Source organism: Phalacrocorax aristotelis, chromosome 5 (genome assembly GCF_949628215.1).
Source record: "Phalacrocorax aristotelis chromosome 5, bGulAri2.1, whole genome shotgun sequence".
NCBI lineage: Eukaryota > Metazoa > Chordata > Aves > Suliformes > Phalacrocoracidae > Phalacrocorax > Phalacrocorax aristotelis.
Genome location: NC_134280.1, coordinates 19,850,702 through 19,876,211, shown reverse-complemented (window position 1 = coordinate 19,876,211; position 25,510 = coordinate 19,850,702). Strand labels below are relative to the sequence as shown.

Genomic DNA, 25,510 nt, shown 5'->3' with positions numbered 1-25,510 from the left:
TGTTTGGAAATACTCTGGTTACTCTAAAGGAGATATCTCTACTGTAAAAGTTACTAACCCCCTTCCAGTTACAGGTTACTTAAGAAATAGCAGCAAAATACTAAATGCTGTGCTCAATCTGCAGAGGTGGAATGAAGGAACAAGCAGCACAACTCTACTGAAAGCTCTGACAAGTATGTTGAAGGAAAGACTAAGAACATTTGCTAGCTCCCTGGGTTCTGAGTCTCTTCCTCTTTCTTTAGCAGATCACATACTTTTCCTGTTCCATTTCTCAAGTTGTAAAATACCTGCATCTCTCTCTGATAGCTGCTAGTGTTCTGCAGATAGAGGGAAAAAAGCTGAGATGGACCAAACCAAAAACACAAACCACACCACTCAATAATTACATTTTGAGGCTAGAATTCTTCTCTTAAAATAATTGCAGAAACTCCCACAGCTTTCTGTCTACTTGGTGGTGCTCAGCTTTTTAAACAATCAAATGCTTTATAGTTTTGATTTACAGGTTATTCCCAGGCTTTGCCACCAATTAGTCCTACTATCTCAACACATACTCGAAATTCTCCTTGGCAATGGCATTGTCTGATGTGATAAATCAGGGTCATCTTCACAGCTAGATTTTTAAACTTTCATCATATACTTCCATTTTCTGTTCTTAATTTAAAATTCCATTTTGCAGACTTAGACATCCATCTCTCTTTCATGCCAAGAACCAATGCCAAAGAAATATAAGCCCTCCCTGCAATTTTATCAGTCTTTCCATGACTCGATTGCCAGGGAAATTAGTTCAAAGAGCAGAAACTTTACAAGAAATGCTGGTGTTATCAACGCCTTAGGAGCTTTGCCATCAGCGTTCCAAGGCCTCTCAGTTCTGGGACCTCGCTGTGGCCGTTATCTGATTTCCTTCAGAAACCCTCTCAGTGTCAAAGGTCCCTCCTCCTTAATGCACAGGTACGTCACCGCGCTCCACGTGCTTGAACTGAAGGAGAAACCGCAAACAGGCGAAATTGCAAAGCCAGCGCGAAAGCCGAGCTCCCGCAGGAGCCCCCGGTGCCTGGCGCTGCCGGCTTCCTGCGAGCGGCGGCCGCCCCCGGCCCGCCCCGCCCGGCGCCGCTCACGGGGAAAGTCCCCGAGGGCAGCGGCAGCACCGCCAAGCCGCACGCCGGAAGGTTTGCTCAGCAAGGCTCGGCTCGGCTCAGCTCCTGCCCCCAGGGCCCCGGCCCGTCCCGCCACCCCCCACCTCCGCGCCGCTCCGCCAGCCCCACCGCGCCATGAAGGTGGGTGGGGGAGAGGAGAGGAGAGGGGAGGGGGCGGGCGGTCGGGCGGCAGCGCGGGCGGGCCGTGCGCGGTCGCGGCTGCCGCCTGACGGGACCTCTCCTTGCAGACCATCCTGAAGTGGCTGTTGGGGATCCTGGGCGTCGCCGTCGTCGTCACGGTCATCGCCGTGCCCCTGGCTCTGCTCACCGGCAGTGAGTCCGCGGCGGGGCCGGGCCGGGGAGGGCGGCGGGCCGGGGGCGGGGGGGACCCTGCGGCCGCCGGCGCTGGGCTCGGGGATCCGCGGCCGCGACGCCCGCTGCAGCGGGGAGAAAGTTTTGCTCAAAGTTTGTGCTTTAGGGAACCGGGGTGACAGAGCTGGAGCTGCTGGGAAACTGGGAGGTACTTCGTCAAGGTGTCTCACCTGGAAGGATGGGGGGCCCGGGGCGGGAAGTTAAAAAGCCCCTCGAGTCCCGTGTGAGCTGAGAAAATGCTCGTTATAAGCCTTATCATTTCAGCATTTTCCTTTCCTATTGCAGTTGAAGCCTCTAGAACCAGCAGCAAAGTGTCAGTTAATCACATTTCTGGGGTGTATTGAAGAGATGAGGCTATGTTCCCTCTAATTTTCTTTGTATGCACAACTTTTGTCAGCGTTGTTGAGGGAAATTATATACACGACCCAGTTACAGAGGTCAGAAAAGTAGGAAAAGATTCGGAATGCATTTTTGGACTCTGCTCAGTTTGTACTTTCAAGGTTGTCCTTGTAGCTCTGGATGTTAATGTGAAACAGCATTAAATCCTCATCAAGCTATGCATTGCTTCCAGCTGGTAGGACAGAGCGGCAGGTTAATCTCTCTTTTTGTGTTCTTACGATTAACAGCTGAGCAGACATGACATGTAGAATTCAGCACTGCAAACTCTAAGGAAACAAAGTGTTTTATAGACTTGGTGGTCTTCTGTTTGTGAGGTGTGCCCTGAGAAGTGTCAAGATGTGTATGTTGGTTTTGACATTGCGTTCAGAAATGAACGTGGCAATTGCTTATGTGCACCGAAAGTTCTGGTGGGTTTTTTGTATGTCAGTTAAAGAGGCAAAACTTCTTTCACTAATGGTCATAAGGCATAATTTACGTTAAACTTTTTTGCGATTCATCTCTGTCACTATTAATATCACAGTCATTAAAAACGAGATTTTCAAACTCCAGATACATACCTTCTGGGCTAAAACTTGCATCAGTGGATGCTGAATCTCTTTTCTGTTATTTCTGGGCAGCATTTTGCCACTTACCTTAAAAAAAGCAGATTTTTGAGGTGACAGAAAATATTCCTAGTTTCAGAAGTTGGGAAGAGCAAGAGAAAGGGTCTTGATACCTTATCAGATGCATGTGTGCAGGCATAACACCTAGTGAAAGAATTCGGTATGTAGGCCTGAACTCTGCTGAAGAGTTGGTGCTTGTCCATCTTAATGCCAATGCTATGTCTTACTGAAAATCAAATGGGGTTTCTTCTTTCATAAACTGTAGCATAGGAATCCTTTTGCTGTAGAAGTGGCTGCAATTTAGAACCAGTCATTGAGTACATAGTAAATAGATTTTACTTTAAAGAAACGCTTCTGTTGGATGGCATACAGAATATCACCGTGCTGTCAGCCTTGGCTTGCATCATTTTGCTTGTAAAAGCGTAGGGCAACGTGTCAGTCTTCTTACTGTTGGCTCAAGTCAGTGCATGGGAAATGATCTGTCACATACAGGTAGTTCACTAGGTCTCTCTGGATAAAATAAGGACTGAGATGGAAAGGTCCCAGTTAAAAAACTTGAATTCATGTCTATTCCCAAATCAGGCCAGCGGAAACGTGTGAATAACGGCTGTGACCATTATAGTTCAGGAGCTGCAAGGTGCTTTTGAATTTTTGACTGAAGGGTGCTAAACAAATGTTTTCTGTTTGCTGAGAGTGTACAGGTGGTGTACTTACAATTGCCTCTTTATATGTTAGAGCACTTAATCATGGACAGTTTGATTATATGGCTTTTATGAACTACCTCAGGGCATACGAGTCAGCTGAGGATGTCTCCTGGGACAGTACAGGTGCTGGACTGAGTGCAAAATGAAAGGTGGCAAAATTGAGGGGTGGTGGGGAGGAGGAGCAGCTCAAATGACTGTGACGATGTGAAATCAAGGTCTGTTCTGATAAAAGTCATTGTAATTGCAATCAAGTCTTTATTTCATCCCAATGGTTCAGGAGTTGTGCAGGGAGTGAAAATTATGATTATTGATATACACAGATGATTTTGAGTTTGGATTTCTTACCTTTGGCCTGCTGCTTTTCTCCCTGTCGTGCTTTTTCATGTACTTTAATTTCACAAGCTTAGTAGTCATGCAACACAGAATTAGTTTGATAAATGGGCTCCAGTGCTGTGAAAGGTTGTGAAATTTTGCCACTCCAGAGGAGTTCTGGCTTGTTGGCTGGGCTGTAGGCCTGGCAAGTGGAACTTCAGCTTCTGCACCCATTTAGCATGGGCAAATACTGCAGACTTAAATTTGCGGAAGGGTTCCCTAATTTTGGGTGCAGCCCTTCAGTATTTACCTTGAGGGTCTTCAGCCAGCACAGTATAAAAAATTCTATACTTTCTGTTTATACCCACTGCCTATTTTGCCAGCTTATATTGTATTTAATAACCACATCGGGCTACTTGCAGCAGAGAGTTTAATCTCAAAACAGCCTTGGGGTTGTATCTGAAGTCTGTTTATCAAAGCATTGTTGTGCTTTGAGGGGCTATTCAAGAGGTGACTACAGTAGCAAGTGGTTACCCTTAAAGGATGAGTATTTTCTAAAAAATTGTGGTCTGTCTCCTCATGATTCACTTACCCATTTACTTGTGCTTCTCTAATTTTTCCCTCCTGTCGCTTTCCATGCAAAAGGCAGATTCAAACATCCGGTGGCCATACACCATTACCTCTTCTCGAACAGCAGCTCTTGTTATGGCGAGCTGGGCAGAAGGGCCAGGAGTGAGAGGAAGAGTAGCCAATAAGAAGAGCAGAAAGGAGACAGTGCAATGTCTAGTATCATTCTGCTGCCATTAGCAAGTCATAAACAGCTTTGTAGTGGGGGGTCCTATACAAATCTCTGGTCACAAACCAGGTTCCTTCACCCAGAGGTCTAATTCTCCAAGGGTGAGATATTCACTAAGTGAGAAGGCTTATCACTGTCATGGTTAGATGATACTATGCGTGGGCTGCTGTGGTCTTTTGATAGAAATGTGCCTAGAAGGGGTTGGAAAGACATAGCAGGTGCTGGGGAAGTTAATGACCTTAAGGTGCCTGAGAGTACTCTGTGAGTCTGATGCCTAACTGATGTGTTGGATATTACTAGTGGCTGGTAGAAAGCTACCAGAAATAGAGATGAGGGTTACTGGCAGCAGAAGTCTAGTAAGTTCATGTTGTCATCCTGGATTTGAAGTTGAAACGAGGCAGCTTCGTGCTTCAAGGACTCAAGAGAGCTGAGGTTGCAGATCTTCCTCACAGCTGTGTTAATGTACAACTGAGAAGGAAATAAAAGTCTCCAAATAGCTCTCATCATTGTTCCGTTGGGGATGGTCCTATCTACAGCCTTCCTGTTTATCCTATCTGCATTCTGTCCTGAACTAAGCTAATTTGTGACTGGGTGGTGTGGAGGAGTATGTATTGCCAATGTCAGCACCCTGCTTGCAACTGAACAGTATGTTTAAAATACAGAGAGGCTTTTGGCTGATATACAACCCTTTTATCTGAAGACCTGTGCCACAAGGGGAACTAAGCTGGCAGCTGTGATCTGTCATTGTCTTCTTGAGAATAAGGGGTCCTGTATTATTCCAGTTTCTGAAAGGCCTTAGGTTTAAGGTTGTTTAGGGGGAAAATCTAGAAAATCTGTAAGGGAAGTTTAATCTGTGGATCAGAAATTTATCTTTGAAGTAGAATCTCTTTGAATTTAGATTAAAAAATTGAGGTCTAGATAAGAATCTTAACTCTGTGTGGTTGTTTTTTTTTTACAGAACCATTATATAAACAGTGAGCAGTAGTTAATTCCAATAACCTAGCTTCAAAGGACTTTAACCAAAATCGTGGCTGAAATTGTCTCCAAAGTTGTATGGGAGATACAGCAGGTTAATTACCAGGTTGTGAGTACGCTGTAGATTTGTCTGACCAAACAGTCTTTTGGCTTGAATCTGACCGTTCTAACTATTCTCTTTTCACCAGGTATTCATGCACCTTGCTCTGCATTACAGGAGCCTTGTAGTCTTCGTGTTATGTGTGGATATGTTACTTTTCTATCTAGTGAAGGGAAACATAGAGAATGGAAATGTTTTCCTGCTATATGTCCTTGACTTCTGTAACTGTCATTTAACTTGGTTATCTACCTTAATTCAAATGTTGAGCAATGTAACATATTTAAAAAAAAATCATCAGCAGTGGATTGCTATCTGTGGGACACTTCACTATTTTTATTTCCTTGCTTGGCATGAGATGGGGCAAATTTGAGAGGGACTGCAGAGCTTTGATTACAAAGTTAATGATTACCTCCCTCTGGGGAAGACTCCAGCAGTTTATCCAGATGTCTGGGTGAACTGCCCTGGGAAGTGTCACTGTGCCCACCCATTGGTTATGGTCTCTCCAGGATGGTCAGTATCGGCCACTGGGGATCAGATGGGATTCTGGGTTAAGTGAACCTTTGGCCTGACCCAGCAGAGACATTTTTACTTTATTCCTTGCTGGAAATCCATTTCTGGGCTCTAATTGTCACATAACTCAGGTAGTAACTGGAGGCTTGTGTGTAGGGGGGAAGGTTTCTGAGTACTTTTTTACACATGTTGGAAGAGAAACAGGGAAGAAGGAAGGTTTGGAAAAAATAGCCTGAAATGTCACTTACTTTTCTGACTAACTACTGAATCAGTCAGGTTTCCCTTCTTGCATTTCTCATGCTGCTCCTGAATTACATTCTTAGATTGCAGATCCTTCTCGCTCTCATTTTGCTGTCACTTAAAAATGGCAATAGTCATTCACCTTTCCTGATTTTTGTAGTTTCTCTATCCCTTTCTTTCTCATTATTGCTGAGCGTCATGCTTGTACTCGTCTTTCCCTTGTTGTGGCTCTTCCAGGTCTCTCTTGGTAGTGGTGAACATGCAGTAAAGCATCTGTTATTACTGGTTTTATAGTTTTCCATCTCTCTTAAGTTGGTTACATAATTTCTTGCTCTTTTTTATTACATATGGAAATAAGTAAAATGTGCCTTGACACTGAGGAATAAACAATACATATACCAAATGTAATTTGTCAACAGCTTTAGATTTTGGTATGGTGATGTGTCATACCATAAACCATACACAATAATTAACTTCTTGTTTACTTTATACCTTACACCTACAGAAATTGACTCAATTTTTCCCTTGAGAAAGGGTGACATATTAAAAAAAACCCAAAATTGAAATTGTTTATCAACTTCATATGAGTACCACTTACATAAAAGATTAAGAGCCTTCTTCCCAGAAGGACTTACTTAAGTTTTTGCTGTTGTAACAGGGGTATTATGGTGTAAATATTTCCAGTGTGTCATTATGATGGTGGGAATATGTATGTGCTGCTGGGGGTGAGAATAGGGTAGAGATGAAAAGCTAGTCATTTGGAATTTAGAAAACAAAGTCTGTATCTGGAATAGTCAAGAAAGAAAAATAGCAAGAAAAAAATTCAGACTTCACAGCCTCTCTGAGGAACCTAAGAGTGAAAGAAGCTGTTTTGCTAAAATATGAACATACATTGACCTGTATCCAATCTTCAAAGCCAATAAAATGCTCTTGAATGTCAACAACTACTTTATTTTGTCAAAATAAACCTGTTTGACACTTTTTTCCAAATGGAATCTGAACACGAAGAACCAAAATGCAGAATTCAACGTATGTGGAGTATCTTTGGTTGGTGGCATAATGTGGATAAGTAAGAATATACTGGTAGTGGCCTATCTCACAAATTAAGAAAATACTTCAAGTAGAACTTTTATGGCTATACCCTTACAGCTTGGCGTATGTTTTCATATTCAGTTACTATGTGGAAGGTGTTGACAGAAAATGAAATTTTAATTTTATACACAGCCAACAAATCTTAATAGTGGCCTGATTTTTAGTAATGAGACCTCAGCAAAATATGTATGTCACCAGTGGGGGAAAACATTCATCAGTTTGGAAAAATCCCTAAACCTGTTCGTCAGCCACCTGTCTTAAATTGCTCCTCCTTTTCCAAGACAGAATTTTGTTGCTTTCAGAAGCCCCTCTAATTGAAAATGACACTTTCTCAATTAGGAAGGAGAGAAGTGATATTCCCAACTAGACAACTGTGCATGAATATCAAATGCACACTTGTTCATAATCCATCAAATTAAATATTCAGTTAATACAGAATAATTAACCTGAGAAACTAATATTATCGCAGGAACTTCATGAGCAAGGCATCCATCCTAGTAAATTTTTAGAACAGTTAAACTCCAGATAGAATCAAGCAAGCAATTTTTTTAAACTTTGCTGGGCATCTTAGACTGAAATTGTTGTTTGTTATAGATCTTGACTTTTATTGCAGCAATGGCTGTACAGTCTGTGCTGTATATATGCAATGTGCTTATTGTTTGGAAATAAGAGTAAAACTGAAATAGCTGATGTAAATATCTTCCTGTTGTGTTCCAGATGTCACATGTATTTAACCTGCAGAAAGATAACCTGCAAAATTATTGTGAGGTGCTTTTGTGTGTGTGTGTCTGTCCCCAAAGATTTTGTGCTCTTTTTCTTCTTCAGCATAATGAAAAAAGAGGCTGTCTGTTTAAAAGTATCTGAAAGACTGAGATTTTCAGAATTGATTGGGGCAAATTATTATCTTGGCTGATAGGTCACCGCATCTGTACTTGAGCAGTTTTATCAATTGTTTTTATCCTAGGTCTTTTGATTTGTACTGGTAATAATAAAAAAGGAATGACGTAGCCAGTTGAGATAGAAATTGCTTCCTTTTCAGTGTGTAGAGTTGTACGCGGGTAGTTTTTAGGCTTCCATTAATTAAAAAAAAAAGGCAGGGGAGGAAGCAGGGAGAGAAATGCACACCTGAATTTAAAACTTGTAGTCATTGCTTTCAGAGGAAAAAGACCACAAAGACTCACAAACCAATTTTTTTTCTTATTATTATTTGAACCTTTCAGACTTTGGAAAGAGTAGCTTGTGCACCGCAGCCAGTAAGACAGAGTATTTTTTGTAAAAGTTGACTGCAGTACACTGGAGCTGATGACCAAACTCATTACCTTAACTGGGTTCAAAGTTTCGCTTAGTCTTTTCATAGTAACCGAGTTACTTGGCTTTAATTTTGCAGTCAAAATAGTAATGTCACAGCAAATTTAAGATGCCTTGGTGAAAAACACATCCAGAGCAGGATAATTATTTAACCAGTTGTTTCATCATAAGATTATCAGTAAGCATTTGTGATTTAATTTTTTTTAATTATCTCTTCCCTGAAAATTGTACTGATCCTCAGATTTTTTTATTTGAGACATTTCTGAAATTTGAGTTTAATGATAAGCGGATGATTCACAATTGAAGGGTTCATGAACAGGAACACAACTATTACAGAATATGTGATAAAGTACAGCAGCCACTTAAATTTTAGGGTATCTTTCAAGGTCTGTACATCTGCTCACATGGATGCCACATTTCATTCATCTGGACAACCTTGCACATCCACCACTCTCAAACATAAGCATGTACGTCTCTGCTTTGCATGATCCACCCACAATTGATGTCTGATGCCAATATTAGCAGTCAGCTCTGCAGCGAAGTTCCCAGAGTGAGCATAGGGGGAAAGGCACTAAGATAATTTCTGTTCAATTTTTGAGGACTACAAGTATGTGTTTCTTGAGATAAGAGGGCCAGAAGCCTTCTGTTTATTTTTGTCACTGTGAAAAAGGTATTTTCATTTACTCAAAAGATAACAGCTCTTGTATACCTTAAAGTAAAATACCAGCAGAGAAAAGGCATCTGTAATTTTTGCATGAGTTTGTTGAGTGATCTCACTGGTACTCCTTTGGTTTATGCTTGCTGAATTTATCTTGCAGTAAAGCTTTGGTGCCTTCTCACTGCTAGTACTTTAGAGCTGGTTAGCTGAAACACATCAGTAACAAGCAACAAAAAACCCCACTTATTTTAGTGGTCAGGTTAAGAAGCTGGCATGGAACAATATGCAGCAACATCAAAATCTCTTTTCTGTCTCTCTCTTTCAGAAAGCACCTCTGAGCCTGATTCACGAAGAACATACACTCTACAGAATTACTTGAACAATGACTATAAGTACAGAACACATAATTTGCAGTGGATTTCAGGTAATTCATTCCTACGTACAGCAAGAATGTCAAGAAAATGTACTGCCTTCAGTAAACACGTATCCTCATGCTGAGGTGACTGCTGTACCCTGAAAAAAAAAAAGGTTAAATTATTTAATGATGCCATTATAGAAAGGTGCATAGGTCAAAGAGTTGTGATTTCAAACCCCCCCCCCTCCCCGAGATGCAAGGTCATGTTCATGGCAAGCTGTATTCTCCTACTGCTAAAAGAACATACTTACGTCCATCTTTTTTGTAGAAACATGTTATACTCTGAAGTGTGTCAGCTTCCTGTGCATCAGGCTATCAGGGAACAGGAGGATACAGAGCGCTTTTCCTTTTGAATAAGCCTACTGCCCCAAGGGAAAGAGATGTCAGAAGGCAGAGGCTGTGAGCCAGGACTACACTTTGTGAATGTTCTTGTGCTATAACCATCCCTTCATTACCGAAGTGGGAAACACAACATTGACCAGATCTTTGAATTTTATTTCCTGCTTGAAAACGAGGAGAAAAGAGAAGTAACTGATGAGCATTTTACTTGTTTATTAGCAGCTCTCTTGTTCTTCTAGGAAATCAGTATCTGCACAAAACAGCTAATGGGAGCGTGCTACGTGTCGATGCTGGCACCGGAACATCCTCAGTAATCTTGGAGAATACAATATTAGTACGTTGACTTATATATAATATATACAGACATTGGGAAAGGTATTTAATTTAATATTTTGTTCTGCACATTTGGAATGAGTGCTTAAAGTGTTCCTTTTGCCCTTTGTTGACAGGATAAATACAAGGCAACCACAGTTATACTGTCTCCTGACCAGAAGTTTGCTCTTCTGCAGTACAGCTATACAAAGGTACAAGTGCACTTTACTTCTCTGAGGATGAAACTGGGAAATAAAGGTTTGGGAACAACTGAGCAAGAAGGTGGCCTTGAAAGTAGGGACGGTAGAGGCTGAGAGATTGTGAGGGAAATGCAGGAGGATGGATGAATGAGATGGGTGCCTGCAGGGGAATGGTGAATTTGAGCAGACAGGAGGAGAGAGACTGGTGTTGTCTGTGAGCTTGGCAGAAGAGATGACGGCCTGAGAAAAGAAGCTGGATAAAAAGTGGATGGAGAGATATAACAACGAGAGTGAGGCTTGACAGTTGATCTGGGGAGACAAGCCAGAGGAGTAGATAGGCGTGACTGCCCAAGGAGCTGTGTGGGTAAGAAGTGATGAGTAGATACACTTGTACATATATGCTATGTATATATGTTGCTATTACATTGTGGTGTTAGGACGTAAGAATTTAAAACTGAGGTGAATGAAAAGCAACATGTGCTTATAAGAGAAAGCTGTCCTTCTGCGCTTGGAGTGGACTTGGGTGTCCTTGTTCCCTACTGTCAGGAAGCATGGGAAAAACCTCTAGCATAATGCCTCAGCCTGGCTCAGTGCTGAACCATGCAACAAAGGTCAACCCACGTTTATGCCAGCTGGCATGAAAACCTGTACCACTGTGTCTCTGAGCTCTGCGTACGTGTTGTGGCTTTGCGGCCCAAGAATTCCTGTCACACTGCACCAGCCACAACCCATGCTCTCAGTCATTGCTTATTTTGCAGTTTTAGCTTCCGTGCTAGGTACTACTAAGCCAGTTACCTCTTGTCTTTCTGAATTGTTCAGAATCATTTGACTTACAGCTGCATCATTAGTGGCCACAAAAGGCCTTATATTTTTCCACCCACCCTAGGCATCCTCTCTACTCATGATTTATTGCTCTGTAGTATTTTATTTGTTGCAGTCATAAGAGTTAATTTTATTTTAATGCTGAAGCAAGATTCTTTAACCTTTATATAATAGTGATCGAAAGTTATGTTATTATTAATCTTTATTGCAAGAAAACAGAGTAACAAAATGAATCATGAGGATGTAGACACTTCTTATGTAATAGCCATCTGGTTGTGTAGTACTAAGTTATTGTTTTATATCTTCATACAAACCTTCAAGAACCATCATAGAAGGTAGCATTATTGTAGCATGTCAACAACATGGGCTAAATCAAATCTCTTCAGCCCCAAATTGTGCATACATCTAAATGTGTCTGCAGTATCATCATCTTTCTCTCTGTAAGTGCTCACAGATTGATACAGACTTCAAGAGGTAGGTTTCTGAAAGAAAGGGTTTATTTCTGTGAGAATATGAATGGGGGTGTTCCTCCTGTTCCAAGGTGGCCTTGCTACAGAAATACTGCTGGGACTACTGAGGACTACTGAACAATGAGATGCCAAGTTAAATAATACAGCATGGAAAATGAGACAGAAAACAGCAAGTGTGCCAGTAAGGCAGAAGGAGGAGGATTAACTGTGCATAGCTATGATAATCTGTCATGTAGCTACAAGGATTTCTGAAAATCTGCAGCATCTCTGACCTCTGTTTCTCTGTCCTTAAGCAGTCAGTGGCCTCTGTCATAGTATTTAAGAGATGACTCCAGAGGGGTGGTGATTCTTTAGCCTTTTCTTAAACCTTGCACAGATTTGTTACCGTTGTACGTTCATCGCGTTCTGTCTGTCTTAAGCAAAAGCGTGAGGAGGGTTTCAGAGCTAATTCAAACTGTAAGAGATGTGAATTCTTACGAAATTGATTTTCTTAAATAATTCTTTTGCAGTTGTGGAGGCATTCCTATACAGCTTCATATCACATCTATGATTTCAATAGCAGGTCAGTAATTTTTGCACGAGACATAGTTTAACATTATTTTGCAATGAAATGGTATTTCACAGATTTCTCTTAGCTGCATTTTGGTTTTGTTTTTCCAGTTCCACCTTAGATGACAAGCTACTACCTACTGATATACAATATATATCCTGGTCACCTGTTGGTCACAAACTGGTTAGTAAAAATAAGTGAAACTTACATGAACAGTTGTTTTTGCACACATGACATAGAAGCTCAAACTGTATGTACCCTTGAGGTTTTGGGACTTTCATGCTGATAGATAAAGTAGCTGAACTAGTTTCCAAATTGACTCCTGTTGCTGGGAAGACTCCAAAATCCCTCTGTGTGTTTTGTTCTGTTCTTTAACGAAAAGGCATTCCTGAAAGTACTAGTGGCCCCAGTAGTCATATAATGTACAGACGCACAGGAGCTTCATGTTTTTACAGTTGCAGACAATAGCTTATCCCTTTCAAAGGCAGCAGCATTACAATTGTCAACTTACCACTGCGATTTTTATCTCCTTATTACGCCGTAAGCAATGAAATGTTGATGGATGCATGTAACAGGGATTAGGGGATCAAAATCTTCCTTGTACTCTTTCCCACTGTCCTCTTCTTCCTCCTCTCCTCCCCAGTCCATGGCAATGGTGGCAGACACTGTGTTTGCAAGGCTTGTGCATTCCCTATGGTAAGCATTGGATCTGACTAAAGAGCTATCACAGGAGAATATGGTGTTTATTTATTCTTATTGCTTGTAGTATAGGGATTCTAGAGCCCAGCCACAGAAGGAAAGGATGTTGAAAAGAGCTTTCAGCATCACAGAGCAAAGCTCTGGAATAAAACTCTGTTGTTCAGTTGTTGGAGAAAAAAATGAGGGTGATTAGAGAGGCAGGCAGGTGTCAAAAACCAGCAGAGTTCTGAGCATTTGTGAATAAATGCATCATCTTTGCAGGTCTATTAGCAATGCTGAGACCCCCATCAATGTTTTACCAAAGTCCTGATAGTTTTCTTTGAAAGACAAATCAGTGAAAAACAAGTCCTAATGAAGCTTGGTTTTCAACAGAAAATGAATAGCTAGGTTTTCAACACTTGATACAGTAATCATGTCATGTATCATAGTTGATTGCGTTTTGCATCTAGGCCTGAAGTTACGTTGCTACATGTGATTTGCATTAGTAATTCAAGTTTGTTAAGTATCAGTTTGATGTTTGAAATGCAACTTTCAAAGACAGTTTTTGTCATCTGATGTAAAAATTTCCTACTGGGTGAGGCAAAGGAAGGATGTAGAATTTACTCTAACAGTAATTGTAATCACAATGATGTTTTGCAGGCATTTGTTTGGAATAATAATGTTTATATAAAAGCTTCACCAACAGCAGATTATGTGAAAATCACTGAAAATGGAGAAGAAAATAAAATTTTCAACGGAATACCAGATTGGGTTTATGAAGGTAATGCAAAGCAAAATATACTTGATATAGTTATGAGGTAAAAACTTCTGTTGCTTTATTGTAATTGTTTTATTATAACTGTTATCTCATTTCTTATAATTGAAAAGTTCAAAATAATCTAAGTCTGTATTTTAACAGAAGCATGCATCCTTGCCTGAGTTTAATACCTGGCTAGTGTGAGGATCTAAGAACAGAAATGAGTTCTAACTTGCAGCATGTCACTGGGAATCGTAGTGTGTGAATTAGCTTCATATGATAGATTATAAATATTGATCTAAAATCTCATTTCAGAATCCTGACAAACAGTCTGCACTTTGGTATCTGAACTTCAATTAAAAAAAAATCCTATTTAAAAACTAATGAGAACAGTACCTAGAAGAGCCAACTTATCTATTATAACTTAAACGTTTTCATCTCTTTCAGAGGAAATGTTTGGCACCCATTTTGCTCTGTGGTGGTCTCCAAATGGCAATTTTGTGGCATATGCAGCATTTAATGATACGGAAGTTCCTCTTATAGAGTATTCTTTTTATTCTGACGACACCTTGCAGTATCCAAAGACCATCAGAATCCCATATCCCAAGGTCTGTGTTATTTATTAAACATGGCTGCTCTGCAGTTTCATTAAGAGAGTAGTCTCATTTAACCAGTTTCTGCTAATGAAAATATTGTCTGTCTCTCCTCAACAGCTTGCTGTGATTACTCTTTCTGAAATCAACAGCATCTGGCAATGTTAAAGTATTTTATTATCTCCAGGGGAAATCAAAAAGAAAAAAAAAGTGTGATTTAAGGTTTTGTTGTTTCACCAGAAAATTTTGAGATGGCAAGTAGATGTTTAGGTAAAAAAAAAAACTCTTAGAAAATTGAAGTTGGTACAAAGCATTTGGCTTTGTGTTAGGGTTGTATGAATGAAAACTTCAATTAATATAGCATTTTTAGTTGTTGGATGCGTCCTGTGTTGGGATGAGGGGAGTAATCTGCTGATGGACTTTCTTTGCCCACACCTAAAGCTCTTTCAGTTTTATGTGTGAGTGAAGCCTTTAGTGCATGAAGCTGCTCCTCCTCCTCCCCCTTTCTCTCCACATGACTTTGTGCCCATGGCTCATGGCACGGTTGGCACTGGACTAAATGGTGTGAGAGTCAAGAGTCTAATACTAATATGCTCCAAACAGGTTCTTTTAGATACTCCACATGTGGAGGGTCTAACGTTTAATACAAGATTTACCTGTGTGAAGTTATTTGACGTTACATGGGATTTTGATTTAGCAGAGCAACGCAGCAATGCACTTAAGGCACAATACAAGTACAAATTTGAGTACAACAATTGCGCTATACTGCTGAATCGCAATACAAACATGGTTCTCATTGCTGGTCTCCCTAATATACTCACCACCACAATACTGGGCATCCCCGTTGCTGGGAAGGAATACTATGGGTTGAAGCCAGGCCAACTCAGGAAGTTGTTTTCACTTATTTGATTAACTTGGGCAGAACAGCTGATAGAGTCAGCTGAGCGCTCAACCGACAGAGCTGTTCGTCTGGTGTAAAAGCTGCCCTCTTGTCCTCTTTGTGCTTTCTCTGCAGCAGCCCTGGCCAGTCACTCCCTACCCTCCCCAAAGGTTTAGGAGCTTATGGCCTTTGCCTGTTCCCTTGGAGCTTCCCTCAGAGGGGTCGCAGATGCTCACAGCGAGCTGCTGGGCTCACTGACAGCTGCAGGGACTCTGCCCTGAGTGTGGCACCTGTGAAGAGACATAGGTGTGGAATGGACTGCCAACTTAAATTGCATCTGTTATTACAAACCCCTTTTGTTTGGAATATTGATGACTTCTGGAGATGGGTCGACTACAGCTACTTAACTGTTATGATGAGGACGTAGCTAGTTAACTTGTACTTCCAGAGAAGAAGCCCTTACTGACACAGTTATATTGCTGTCAGTACCTAGTAGCACAACAATTAAAATAGTGGAGTACCTGCTGCAGTCACAGCTTTGATTTTGTGTAGGCAGCTATTGTATGATCAGTTAATGTAAGGTATCGGTTTCCATGAAGAAGCATTTGTCTGTCTGTTAGCAATGGACTTGATTCGCTGATAGATACTGTGTGTGGCATGTGGGACAAGAAAGATACGGTCAAATACTGCTTTGGGTACAGCAAGCCCTGTGTAGTTAGGAATGTTTCTAAATGTAGTAGTCTTTCTTATCTAGAAATACATAACTAACATTACCATATTAAAAAAAAATACAAAGGATAATTTATGTATCAATCTTAAGAACTGCATTTGAGAACTTGTCTTTTCACATATTTGAAGTTGGCTGGTTCTACCTGACTGTCTGTAGTAATTTCTTCATCTATAGTTTCAAACACTTCACCAAGAATATTCTCTCTTCAAAAGCACAATGAAAAATTTTATTTTTAGGCAGGAGCTAAAAACCCAACTGTGCGACTCTTTATTTTGGATACCAAATTGTCTCCTTTCCAAACTGCTGAAATTTCTCCACCTGCAGAAATAAAATCAGGGTAAGCAATTTTGGTTAAATGTTTGCTTGTTTCTTTCGGTGGCAGAGGAGAAGCTTTTATGTGTGACCACCCTATATTCAGTGTATGTGGCAGTTTTTCCCAGTCATGCCACTCTGGTAGCAACAAGATTTACCAGAGAAAATCTGCACAGAGATTATCCTCCTAGTGATTATATATAGATGGCATATTCCATGTATGTTATATTCAGAATGTGACAAGTTCTTGGCTCATCACATTCGGTGGAGTCTAACTATGGTGAAGTCATTTCACAGTACAACTTTAATATGAGCAAGTTTTGGTATAATCAAATTATAATATATGTATTCCAATTCACTGGAGGGGGGGGTGGGGAGGAACCACAAAACAAAACCTTAATGGTAAGTGAAGATTTTATTTCACTGGAAGCAAGTCTCCTTGCTAAGGCAAGGCATCATGGTTGTCTTCAGATTTATGCTTAAAATGTTTGTTTTCTTTGGAGACGTGGTGAAAACCAGCACCTCTCACAGTAAATGGAAAATTGTATTTCTCAAAATGCCACTGGAAATGCACAACATGATATAAATGTATTTTGTAAAGAGCAGCTAAACTGATTTAAAATGCATGCACACAGAATTTGGTATCCCAGATCTTGGGTTTTGTTTTTTCTTTTTAACAGTATTGTGGAAATTTTTAGAGGCTTGCACTTACAAACATGATGGGTATGGAAGCACGGGTTACACTGATAAACTTCAGGAAGAGCAAAGGAGGTCTGTTAGCTACTGCATAAACCCAGCATTTTTTATGTGGTGGCCAAAAAGCTGTAACTGGAATATCAGTGCTGTTCCGTTTCAGTCCTCACCACAGTGTAACTAACATCTCTATGTAACTGAGATATGCAAGTTTTTATGAATATGTTGTTCTCTATCCTTTCTCTACAATAACACTGCAATAGCTAGGTGTTACATAGCTGTTGCGTGCTGTTTTGCCTCCAGAACTTCAGCGCCTCAGAATTATGATCCCTTTTATGCTTTGGTCAGTTCTGGTTAAGATCTGTGGTGTCTTAGGGTTACGTTTTAACTTTTGTTAACGCCTAATGAAAGCTGAACAACGCTGCTGTGTGACCTGGGGGGAATAACTGTCATCTGTCTTCCAGCCTGGTACCCATCTGGCTAACACAGGCCTTGAGTTATATGGACTTAATCCATTTTTAAATGAATATAACACTCTGTAGATCAGGATTAATACAAAGATAAATCAAGTATTGAATGATGAATGCAAGGATTGAAACTTACTCTTTCTCCCAACGGCTGATCCAAATAATGGTTAAGCCTCAGCATGTGTCCTGCAAACATTGAGGTGGCCAGAACAAGTCTTGAGGAATTTTGCAAGAGCAAAAGTACCTGAGTAGGAAAAGGCAAGCGATAGGCAATGTTGCTGTTGGGTAGTTTTGCTCCTGGAAGCACAAAGGAATGAATATTTGCACAGTATGTATATTTAGACCACTGTATGATAGGAAAGGTTAATTTTTGTGGTAGATAATTCTATTTTTACTTCCTTGGAGCTAAATTCTGAGTAAAACTAAGTCTGAATTGGTGGCATAGCTCAACCCACCTGCTGGGTGGGGATTTCGAGGGGCAGTGCCCCTGCAAATAGTTGCCTGTTGCAGGACTATCCAGAGCTTGCTATATGCACAGCAGTTGTACCGCCACATTTGAAGGGGGCACACCACACTCCTGTTTCAGAGAAGATTTATTTTCTGTCAAGGGAAGCTGCGAAAGCCTGGAATGGCACTGCTTTGCCACGTAAGATGGTAGTTGAAACCTGACACAAATGACCAGCAAGAAATCCATACAGCGTTTAAACAGCACTTTTAGCATCACGGGTACAGGGGGCTCCTGTTGGCTAACAGGAGGACGAAGGCAGTGGATGCTTCTTGTCTGAAATTATCTTTCCTAATAAGTCACCTTTGGAGGAGAGAGCTCCAGACAGCGATTGCAGGAATATCCCTTCTCAGCAGCAAACGAGGAAGGGCATTGCAAAATTACTGTGCTCTATACTTGGGTTAACATTTCATGGGTTAGTTAAAATTTTATGGCTGATTAAAACTGAAGGTGCATTCCTAGTCTCAAAAATAACTTTTAAATATTTATTATGTTATAATAGTAAATCTTTTTTGTTGTTGTTTTTAACTCATGCTGTCCATCTTGTCTGATGGAGGATTTATAGTCTCCAGGATTGTTATTAACTTCTCTCACTTTGAAGGAACAAAAACTGGGGGGCTAATTCCCCTTTCATAAAACAAGGGAAACCACTACTATAGGTACATGAAGAATGGCAGTTTCTTTTTTATTTTTTTCCCCAAACAAGCTCCTGCAGAGTGCTTTTATAATATTATTGGTCTAAAGTAGACTGTATGAAGCCAGTGACAGTAGCAATTAAATGACCTACCAACTTCCCAGTCAAATATGAATGTGAAAATAGACCTTCTTTAAATGTGATTTCTAAACTGTAATCTAGAAATAGATCTGAAAGTGGTCAGTAACCCGTTGGCATGTATTTTTAATCCATCCACACTAATTGTAGTGTTTTCTTTTTCCTTTTTTCTGTCCCCCTCTCCCCCCCCGCACAAATGATCACGAAGATATTCACTCTCATCACAAAACTTCCCACACAAAGTTAACTAACTTTGGGGAAAAAGGGAACATGAACTTGGAACTAAGTCAAATGTGCAAATTCCAGTTAAAAATGTATACTTGCCTTGGAGGGGAGGTTTGTTTTATTTTAGTTCATAATGCTTCAGGAGATAGGAGAGATCTAAAATAAGAAAAGACAAGTACATCTAACAGATCGTAATGGTAAACAAAACCACTTGAATTTTATGTGGTGCCTTTTTAAAACTAATATACAGGAATATTCATTAAAATGATATTTTTTTCAGATACTCCAATTCTTCGTATCAACAAGATGGTACTCCAAAGGTGAAAGTAAAATATTCAAATAGTAATATCTCTTCTTGGTACGATCTCTCCCTCCATTCTAATGAATGGAAGTAAATTGAACAAAGCGATATATCACTCAGAGTGCTTACAGGCAACCAGTCTCATGCAGCCTAAGGATAAAGTTCCAAAATCTAAGACCCATAGAACTTAATATTCAGAAGAATTTCCTCTAGATGCACATAGTACAAGATTTATGAACAGTCTGGAGTAGCTATTGTTTCATGCATTAGAGGATAATGATCTGTCTGTTAGAATTTAATTGCAGTTTTTCTGGAAGTGGGTATATACAAACTGGTATGAATGAAAATAACCAAGGCATCTACTAGCACCAAAAACAATTGACAAAAAAAACGGCACAATTAGGTTTGCATCATTGTTTATTGTTGAAGAGTAGATTGAAATGAAAATAGCCAGATGAGTCTCATTCATTGAATTGCTGAATGCTATTGTATAGTATGCTATTACAGAGAGGAATTTAAATGTCTAATGCTGTTGCTGTTTTCAGGGATCATTATTTGAGTGTTGTAACATGGGTGACAGATGAAAGGATATGTCTGCAGTGGCTCAGAAGAATTCAGAATTTTTCAGTCCTCACAGTCTGTGACTTCGAAAGCACTACTGGTAGTTGGTCATGTCCACAGGTAAGAAAAATGAGGTGGGAGAGTCACAATGCTGGATAAATGAAACTAGAAAGGAGTAGGGTATCTCTGTATGCTGTATGTTTATCTTTGTAGAAACATAGCCTGATGTAAAATAAACATAGTTGTTGTGGGATTGTTTGTTTTTTCTTTCTTAGGAAAAACAACATACCGAAGAAAGTACTACTGGCTGGATTGGCAGAGTGAGTGTTCAATTTCTACAACTGCCGCATGCTAGATAACGCTGATTTTTAAGAAAATTTCATATGAGCCCCTTGCTGGTTGCAGTGCCTCCTGTGCGCAGGTCTGATTATTCACTTGTTGCATTTTACATGTACGGGAAAAAATGTCTCAGATAGAGCTGCTGTGCCACCCTGCTCCCAGTTTTAAGCTTTTGTGGGTATTGGGTTCTGAACTCTCAGGCTGGGCTGGCAGTGCAGCATGGCTGGAGCTGTAACTGTGGCCCTGTGACCCATGCATCATGTTCAGCTTGCCAAAAAGTAGAGTGCTCCTTCCAGGCTCCTTTTTAATTCTGCCCTACCGCTTCAGTAGTGGTAGGTAGGGGCGTGCAAGAGCCAGAATTCAGAATTCCCTTTGTTCAGGGGGAGTTGTCAGTTTTGTTGGCTTGGCTGCTCTCCAGTCTTCCTGCCACCTCCAGAATTATCTAGGTGATAAAATGTATTAAGAAGTGTATCCTGTAACCTTTGAATCGTATTGGAGGAACAGCATAGAGGACAAAAGTAACTTTTAGTGTTTCAGGTTGCAGCAAACCATTCCAGGTTCTCCTTGGGGTTTTATTTATTCACCTCCCGCCCCCCCCCCCCCGCCAGTATCCATTGGAGAGAACTGGGGACAAGATGCATATAACTGACCAGATTAAAATTTTCATACGCTCTGCCAAACCAATCGCTACTCTCTGGATGATGCTTTCCAAGCTGCCTCTCAGTCCTTTTGTACATGGTAGAGAGTAGGCACCTAATGAACTACACAGAAGATCTGGGGGAAGTGAAGCAGAGATGCAAAAGTTCAGACTTGGAGGGAGAAATGAGTTTCAGAGTTTTTGATGAGAACACAGAGTACACTTTCCACTCCCGCATTTTCCACACACTGATTATGCTTTAGTCACTAATTCACTTTTGAAGTCAAAAATGAAAGTTTAAAGAAATGCAAAGAGGGAGGCAACAGCAGGGATGAAATCATCCGCAGTATGAAGATGAGAGATCAACCCACCTGCTGTCAAATTTGATATGGAAAGGAAGGCCTTAACGCTGACACATTTTGCTTCTCTGCAGCAAAGGCTTCACAATTAGACAATGTGATGATCAAGCTGCAGACTTTGTAAACAGTTGTGCAAAATGAGAGGGCAAAATGCAAGTCTGTGCCATTAAACTAGGTTGTTGGTTTTTTGTTGCTTTTAAAGAGACAACCCACATCTTAGGAGCTGCTGGAAGAAAAAGATAGTCTCACTGTATGATTCCTGGATTTGAGAAGGGAGTGGAAAGTAGGGAGGATTGAAGAGGGGATAGGAAAGGTATATTTATTCCTTTCTTTTATTCTTATCTACTTAAGGATGATAAAATGACACTTGACTGATACAGGATTTTTTTTATATATATACATATGAGAGGTATACACACACACACACACATATGTATATATAATTCATATAAGTGTATATACAAACTTAAGTTCTATATGTGTAAAATATAGACATAAACTTCTCTTTGTATCTATAGCTTTTTCTTTTTTTCAAAAATCAAGATGAAATTATACTTAATCTAGGAATGCTCAGAACAGCCTGTGTTACTGCATAAGGCTTCCCGGTCATGAGCTAAGTTAGAGCTTGCCAGTTGAGTTGAAGGAAAGTCACACTTTGAAAAAGCAAGACTGTGATAAGGGAGAAGCTTGCAAAATATTTGCCATGTTATTTTTTGCAAAAATATTGCTAGGGAAGAAGGGATTACCTGGAGCACATGGGTTAGGGAGATGCGAGGTCTGTCATTGTTTACTGAGTGACCGGAGGCAAGTCACCTCACTTCTCTCTTTCACTTACTATTTCGAAAACATATGTAACATCTCAGAGGTATTGTGTTGTGTCAGTTGGCTAATTGACGTTTAGATGTTTTGGATGTGTATCACAGAAATAACTTATTTCATTCAGCTCAATTCTGTTCCTCTGTTTTTCTCTCTACCATGTGGAGCACATCCAAATGACAGTCAGTAGAAGGAATCCATTCATTTCTGTCACTCCCAATTGATAAATGGATAGTTCCTTTATGAAAATATCGTTCCAGTGATCACCTACTTAATAGAAAAATTTCATCTTGGAAAGCAGCTTATTTTCTTTGAAAAAGGGGGGAAAATTTTCACTTCGAAACTAAAAAGAAAAAATTAAGAGTTTAAAGAATTTTTTTCAAAATTATGTGTTTTAAAATGGGAAATTCAAGGATAATGTGTATTTGCAGTGTTCCCAGTGCTATAGCTTACAGCTGCATGTTGGCACTGGACAGAATAAGACAGTGGCTTTGAAAGTAGATGCACATGTTGTTTCCTAAAATGGTAGGAAACCAGAAATACCTGGAGGACTTCGGATTCGATGGTGGTGGGAGTGGACATAGGTCATTACCAGGGCTAATACTTGGGAAATTCTGCTGCTTAAGGAGCAAGAAATATTTTAAGTATGTTTACTTTTAGAGTGGTGGCTAGAGATTCTACCTGCTAAGTCAGCAGGCAAAAATTTTTGCACTACATTCAGTGATGCATTGATTTAAGTATTGAAACTCCTCTGTTTAGAGATATCAAAACCTAGATTTACCATTTTGTTGTTTGCTTTAATAGATGTCTCTCTTGTGTTCAAGTTTCAGCCATCTGTCCCTCACTTTGCACCCGACAATGCTACCTACTACAAAATCTTCAGCGACACACTAGGTTACAAGCACATCCATTACATGAAGGGCTCACAGGTAAGTAACAAGGTGTAGTCACTGCTGACTTGGGTTTCTCCTTGTGATTGAGGAGCTTCACGTTCTACTTTTTTGCCCTGCCTTTTTTCCCTCCCTCCAGGCTCCAGTACCTATTACTTCAGGAAAATGGGAGGTAATCAGCATAGAAGCTGTAACCAGTAACTTTTTGTAAGTATTGTAATTAAGATATCGATTCCTAGGAGGGCTTGTAACGAGGGTCTAAGCAAGCAGGGAGGGAGAAGGTGTCACTTAACTCATTAAAAATCTGATCTAAACATGTAAGATAATCCTGTAAATATTGTAAGGTACTGTAAACGCTTTACCTAAACTTTTGCTTTTATAGGTACTACATTAGTAATGAAAACGGTGGAAAGCCAGGAGGAAGAAATCTTTACAAGTAAGAAATTTTTGCTGCAATATGAGTAAAATATTTATTAATGAAAAAGAAATTCTAAGGAAAAGTATTGCAAAATTAAAAGATTAGGATGTTTATAGACTAATGTGGGATCCTAGAGAGAATATTTAATTAAAATCAGTGTAGGAGTATAAACTGTAAAAACAACTAAAATATTTTCCTGTAAATTTAGTTAATAAAGGGAAATTTTTAAAAGAAACAACCAGTTCTCAAGCAACAAACCCCTAAAGAAAACCTCCCCTGCTTTTTTTTTTCCCCAGTATTAATTGAATGCAAAATTTTACAATCTACTTTCTCTACTTTTTAAATCAATAAGAAGTTTATTCCTGAATTTTATAATATTTCATCAGTTGTCTTATTTAAAAAGCATATATTTGTTTAGCATCATTTAAAAAAAAAAAAAAAGTCGTCTTTCTTCTCTGAAATGAAGCTCGTCTACTTTGCAGAGTGCTCTTGGAAGGCAGTTCAAATTCTCCTAAATGTGTTAGCTGTGATCTGAATCAAGAAAGATGCCAGTATTATTCTGTGTCCTTCAGCAAAGACGCACAATATTATCAGCTAGATTGTCATGGTGAGTTTATCTGGAATTAATTGACATAAGTACGACTCACTGTTCAGTTGGGTGGGGAAGTTCACTTTGTCAACATCTTGAAATGCACTGCGTAAGAATATGTGTTGATATCGTTGGATAAATGCATTGGCAGCAGAAAAACATACTACCTCCTAGGCTCAAAAGTGTCTTCATGAAAATTACAAGGATAAAATTTGATAGTTCTATCAGTAGACCCGAAAGGTGCAAAACACTCCTGTCCACTGTGCATCTCCTTAAGAGCTGCATGGGGAGCTCTGTCCATAGAAGGAATTCCAAGGCTCTGGGAGTAAGGTAAGCAACAGGGTGGGTAGAGAGAAGTGCTCTGTGTGTGGGAATAAAATTTAGATAGATAGTGCTGTTCCAAAAAAATCTAATTAACATAATCTTGTTAAGCAGTGGGACGGTAGTCTGTCTCTGACCTGTAAGTGCTTGTGCTAGGTAGTACAAGACATAAATTAATCAAATGGTGGGAAAAAGAAAATCTTCTCTAAAATTTCCCTTAAATTGAAATGTATGTTGATTTTTAAGATGCCAAGATCTTCCTTGATCTGTGGGCTAGAAGGACAGACAGCAGAGAGGGAATTGTTCTATCAGGTTGTAAAAATGGTTGTTTGAAAGAAAACTGCTGTGGCCTCTGTGGCAAGGCTTACTGACATCCAAACCATGGTTGACAACCAATAGGTAGTCTTTGCTAATGAGTGGAAGTTTAATTCTTCAGTACCTCACAATCATATGGTTCACCTGCGAGACAGTCTGACTATTTTACAGGATCCTGTGGCTTGAGTTTGGGCCCTCTAACTTAAAATCCAGCTTGTGCAGACTGGAGGGAAATAAGTCCTGAACTTTTATGATTCACCCACTTCCAAATACTTTGCAAGGTTTATGTTTTGAGACAGCATGAAAACAGGAAGGTTTTGTGCTCTATTAACAGGTCCTGGCCTGCCTGTATCTACTCTGCACAGAAGTAGTGATGATCAAGGTATGGGATTGTCTTAAATATAATTTGTATTGCACTGTAAATTTATTTTAATTTTGTTCTCATTGCTTAGTATAATATTAAAATATCAGTTATAAAGGGTCAATTTAATTTCAGATAATTGAGTTAACCAGAAGAATAAATTATATAGCTTGGCATATGTTTATTCATAGTTTATTTAATATTATATATTGTGCTAGAAAACAGTGAGTAATGTATGACTTATTTACTGGATAATTGTTCAGTTTTTCTGAAATTGCATTTAGATTAAAAACGAGGAAACCAGCTTTCTGATTACTAAATGACTGAAGGAAAACTATCTCATAAACATTGAATCTGAGAGAAAAAACAAAAACTGCAGTGAACTAAGACTGCAACATGTAGATTGCATTTTTAAAGTGGTTCATAATTAAAGAGCAGTGCATTTGAAAATAATGGATTTAATCTTTGACTCTTACTAACTCTGTTGTTTAGTCCTCAGATACTTGGAAAATAACACTGAACTGGAAAATTTATTGAAAGATATTCAGATGCCTTCAAAAGAGTTTGGTACCGTTAGGGTAGGTAAATATGGTAAGTTCAAAAACAAGTTTTACCTTTCTCTCCCCTTTCACAAAGTGCTTCAAGGTCTTCTGCTGAAAAGCATGACAGAAAAGATGGGTGT

At 39.7% G+C, this 25,510-nt stretch overlaps 1 protein-coding gene across 1 annotated transcript in view; it reads left to right on the top strand.

Annotated features, from left to right (window-relative positions):
• The first annotated feature begins 982 nt into the window (after nucleotides 1-982).
• LOC142057390 (dipeptidyl peptidase 4-like) overlaps nucleotides 983-25,510 on the top strand; it is a 41,057-nt gene continuing 16,529 nt past the window's right edge. The window contains exons 1-18 of the mRNA XM_075093310.1: nucleotides 983-1,274; nucleotides 1,382-1,466; nucleotides 9,527-9,625; nucleotides 10,195-10,289; nucleotides 10,405-10,479; nucleotides 12,269-12,321; nucleotides 12,420-12,492; nucleotides 13,648-13,768; nucleotides 14,192-14,352; nucleotides 16,184-16,284; nucleotides 19,768-19,903; nucleotides 20,059-20,103; nucleotides 22,759-22,863; nucleotides 22,964-23,031; nucleotides 23,207-23,260; nucleotides 23,725-23,849; nucleotides 24,802-24,849; nucleotides 25,321-25,419. Coding sequence (XP_074949411.1) covers nucleotides 1,269-1,274; nucleotides 1,382-1,466; nucleotides 9,527-9,625; nucleotides 10,195-10,289; nucleotides 10,405-10,479; nucleotides 12,269-12,321; nucleotides 12,420-12,492; nucleotides 13,648-13,768; nucleotides 14,192-14,352; nucleotides 16,184-16,284; nucleotides 19,768-19,903; nucleotides 20,059-20,103; nucleotides 22,759-22,863; nucleotides 22,964-23,031; nucleotides 23,207-23,260; nucleotides 23,725-23,849; nucleotides 24,802-24,849; nucleotides 25,321-25,419 — 1,549 coding nt within the window. The 5' untranslated portion in view covers nucleotides 983-1,268. The remainder of the gene's footprint in view (nucleotides 1,275-1,381; nucleotides 1,467-9,526; nucleotides 9,626-10,194; nucleotides 10,290-10,404; nucleotides 10,480-12,268; nucleotides 12,322-12,419; nucleotides 12,493-13,647; nucleotides 13,769-14,191; nucleotides 14,353-16,183; nucleotides 16,285-19,767; nucleotides 19,904-20,058; nucleotides 20,104-22,758; nucleotides 22,864-22,963; nucleotides 23,032-23,206; nucleotides 23,261-23,724; nucleotides 23,850-24,801; nucleotides 24,850-25,320; nucleotides 25,420-25,510) is intronic.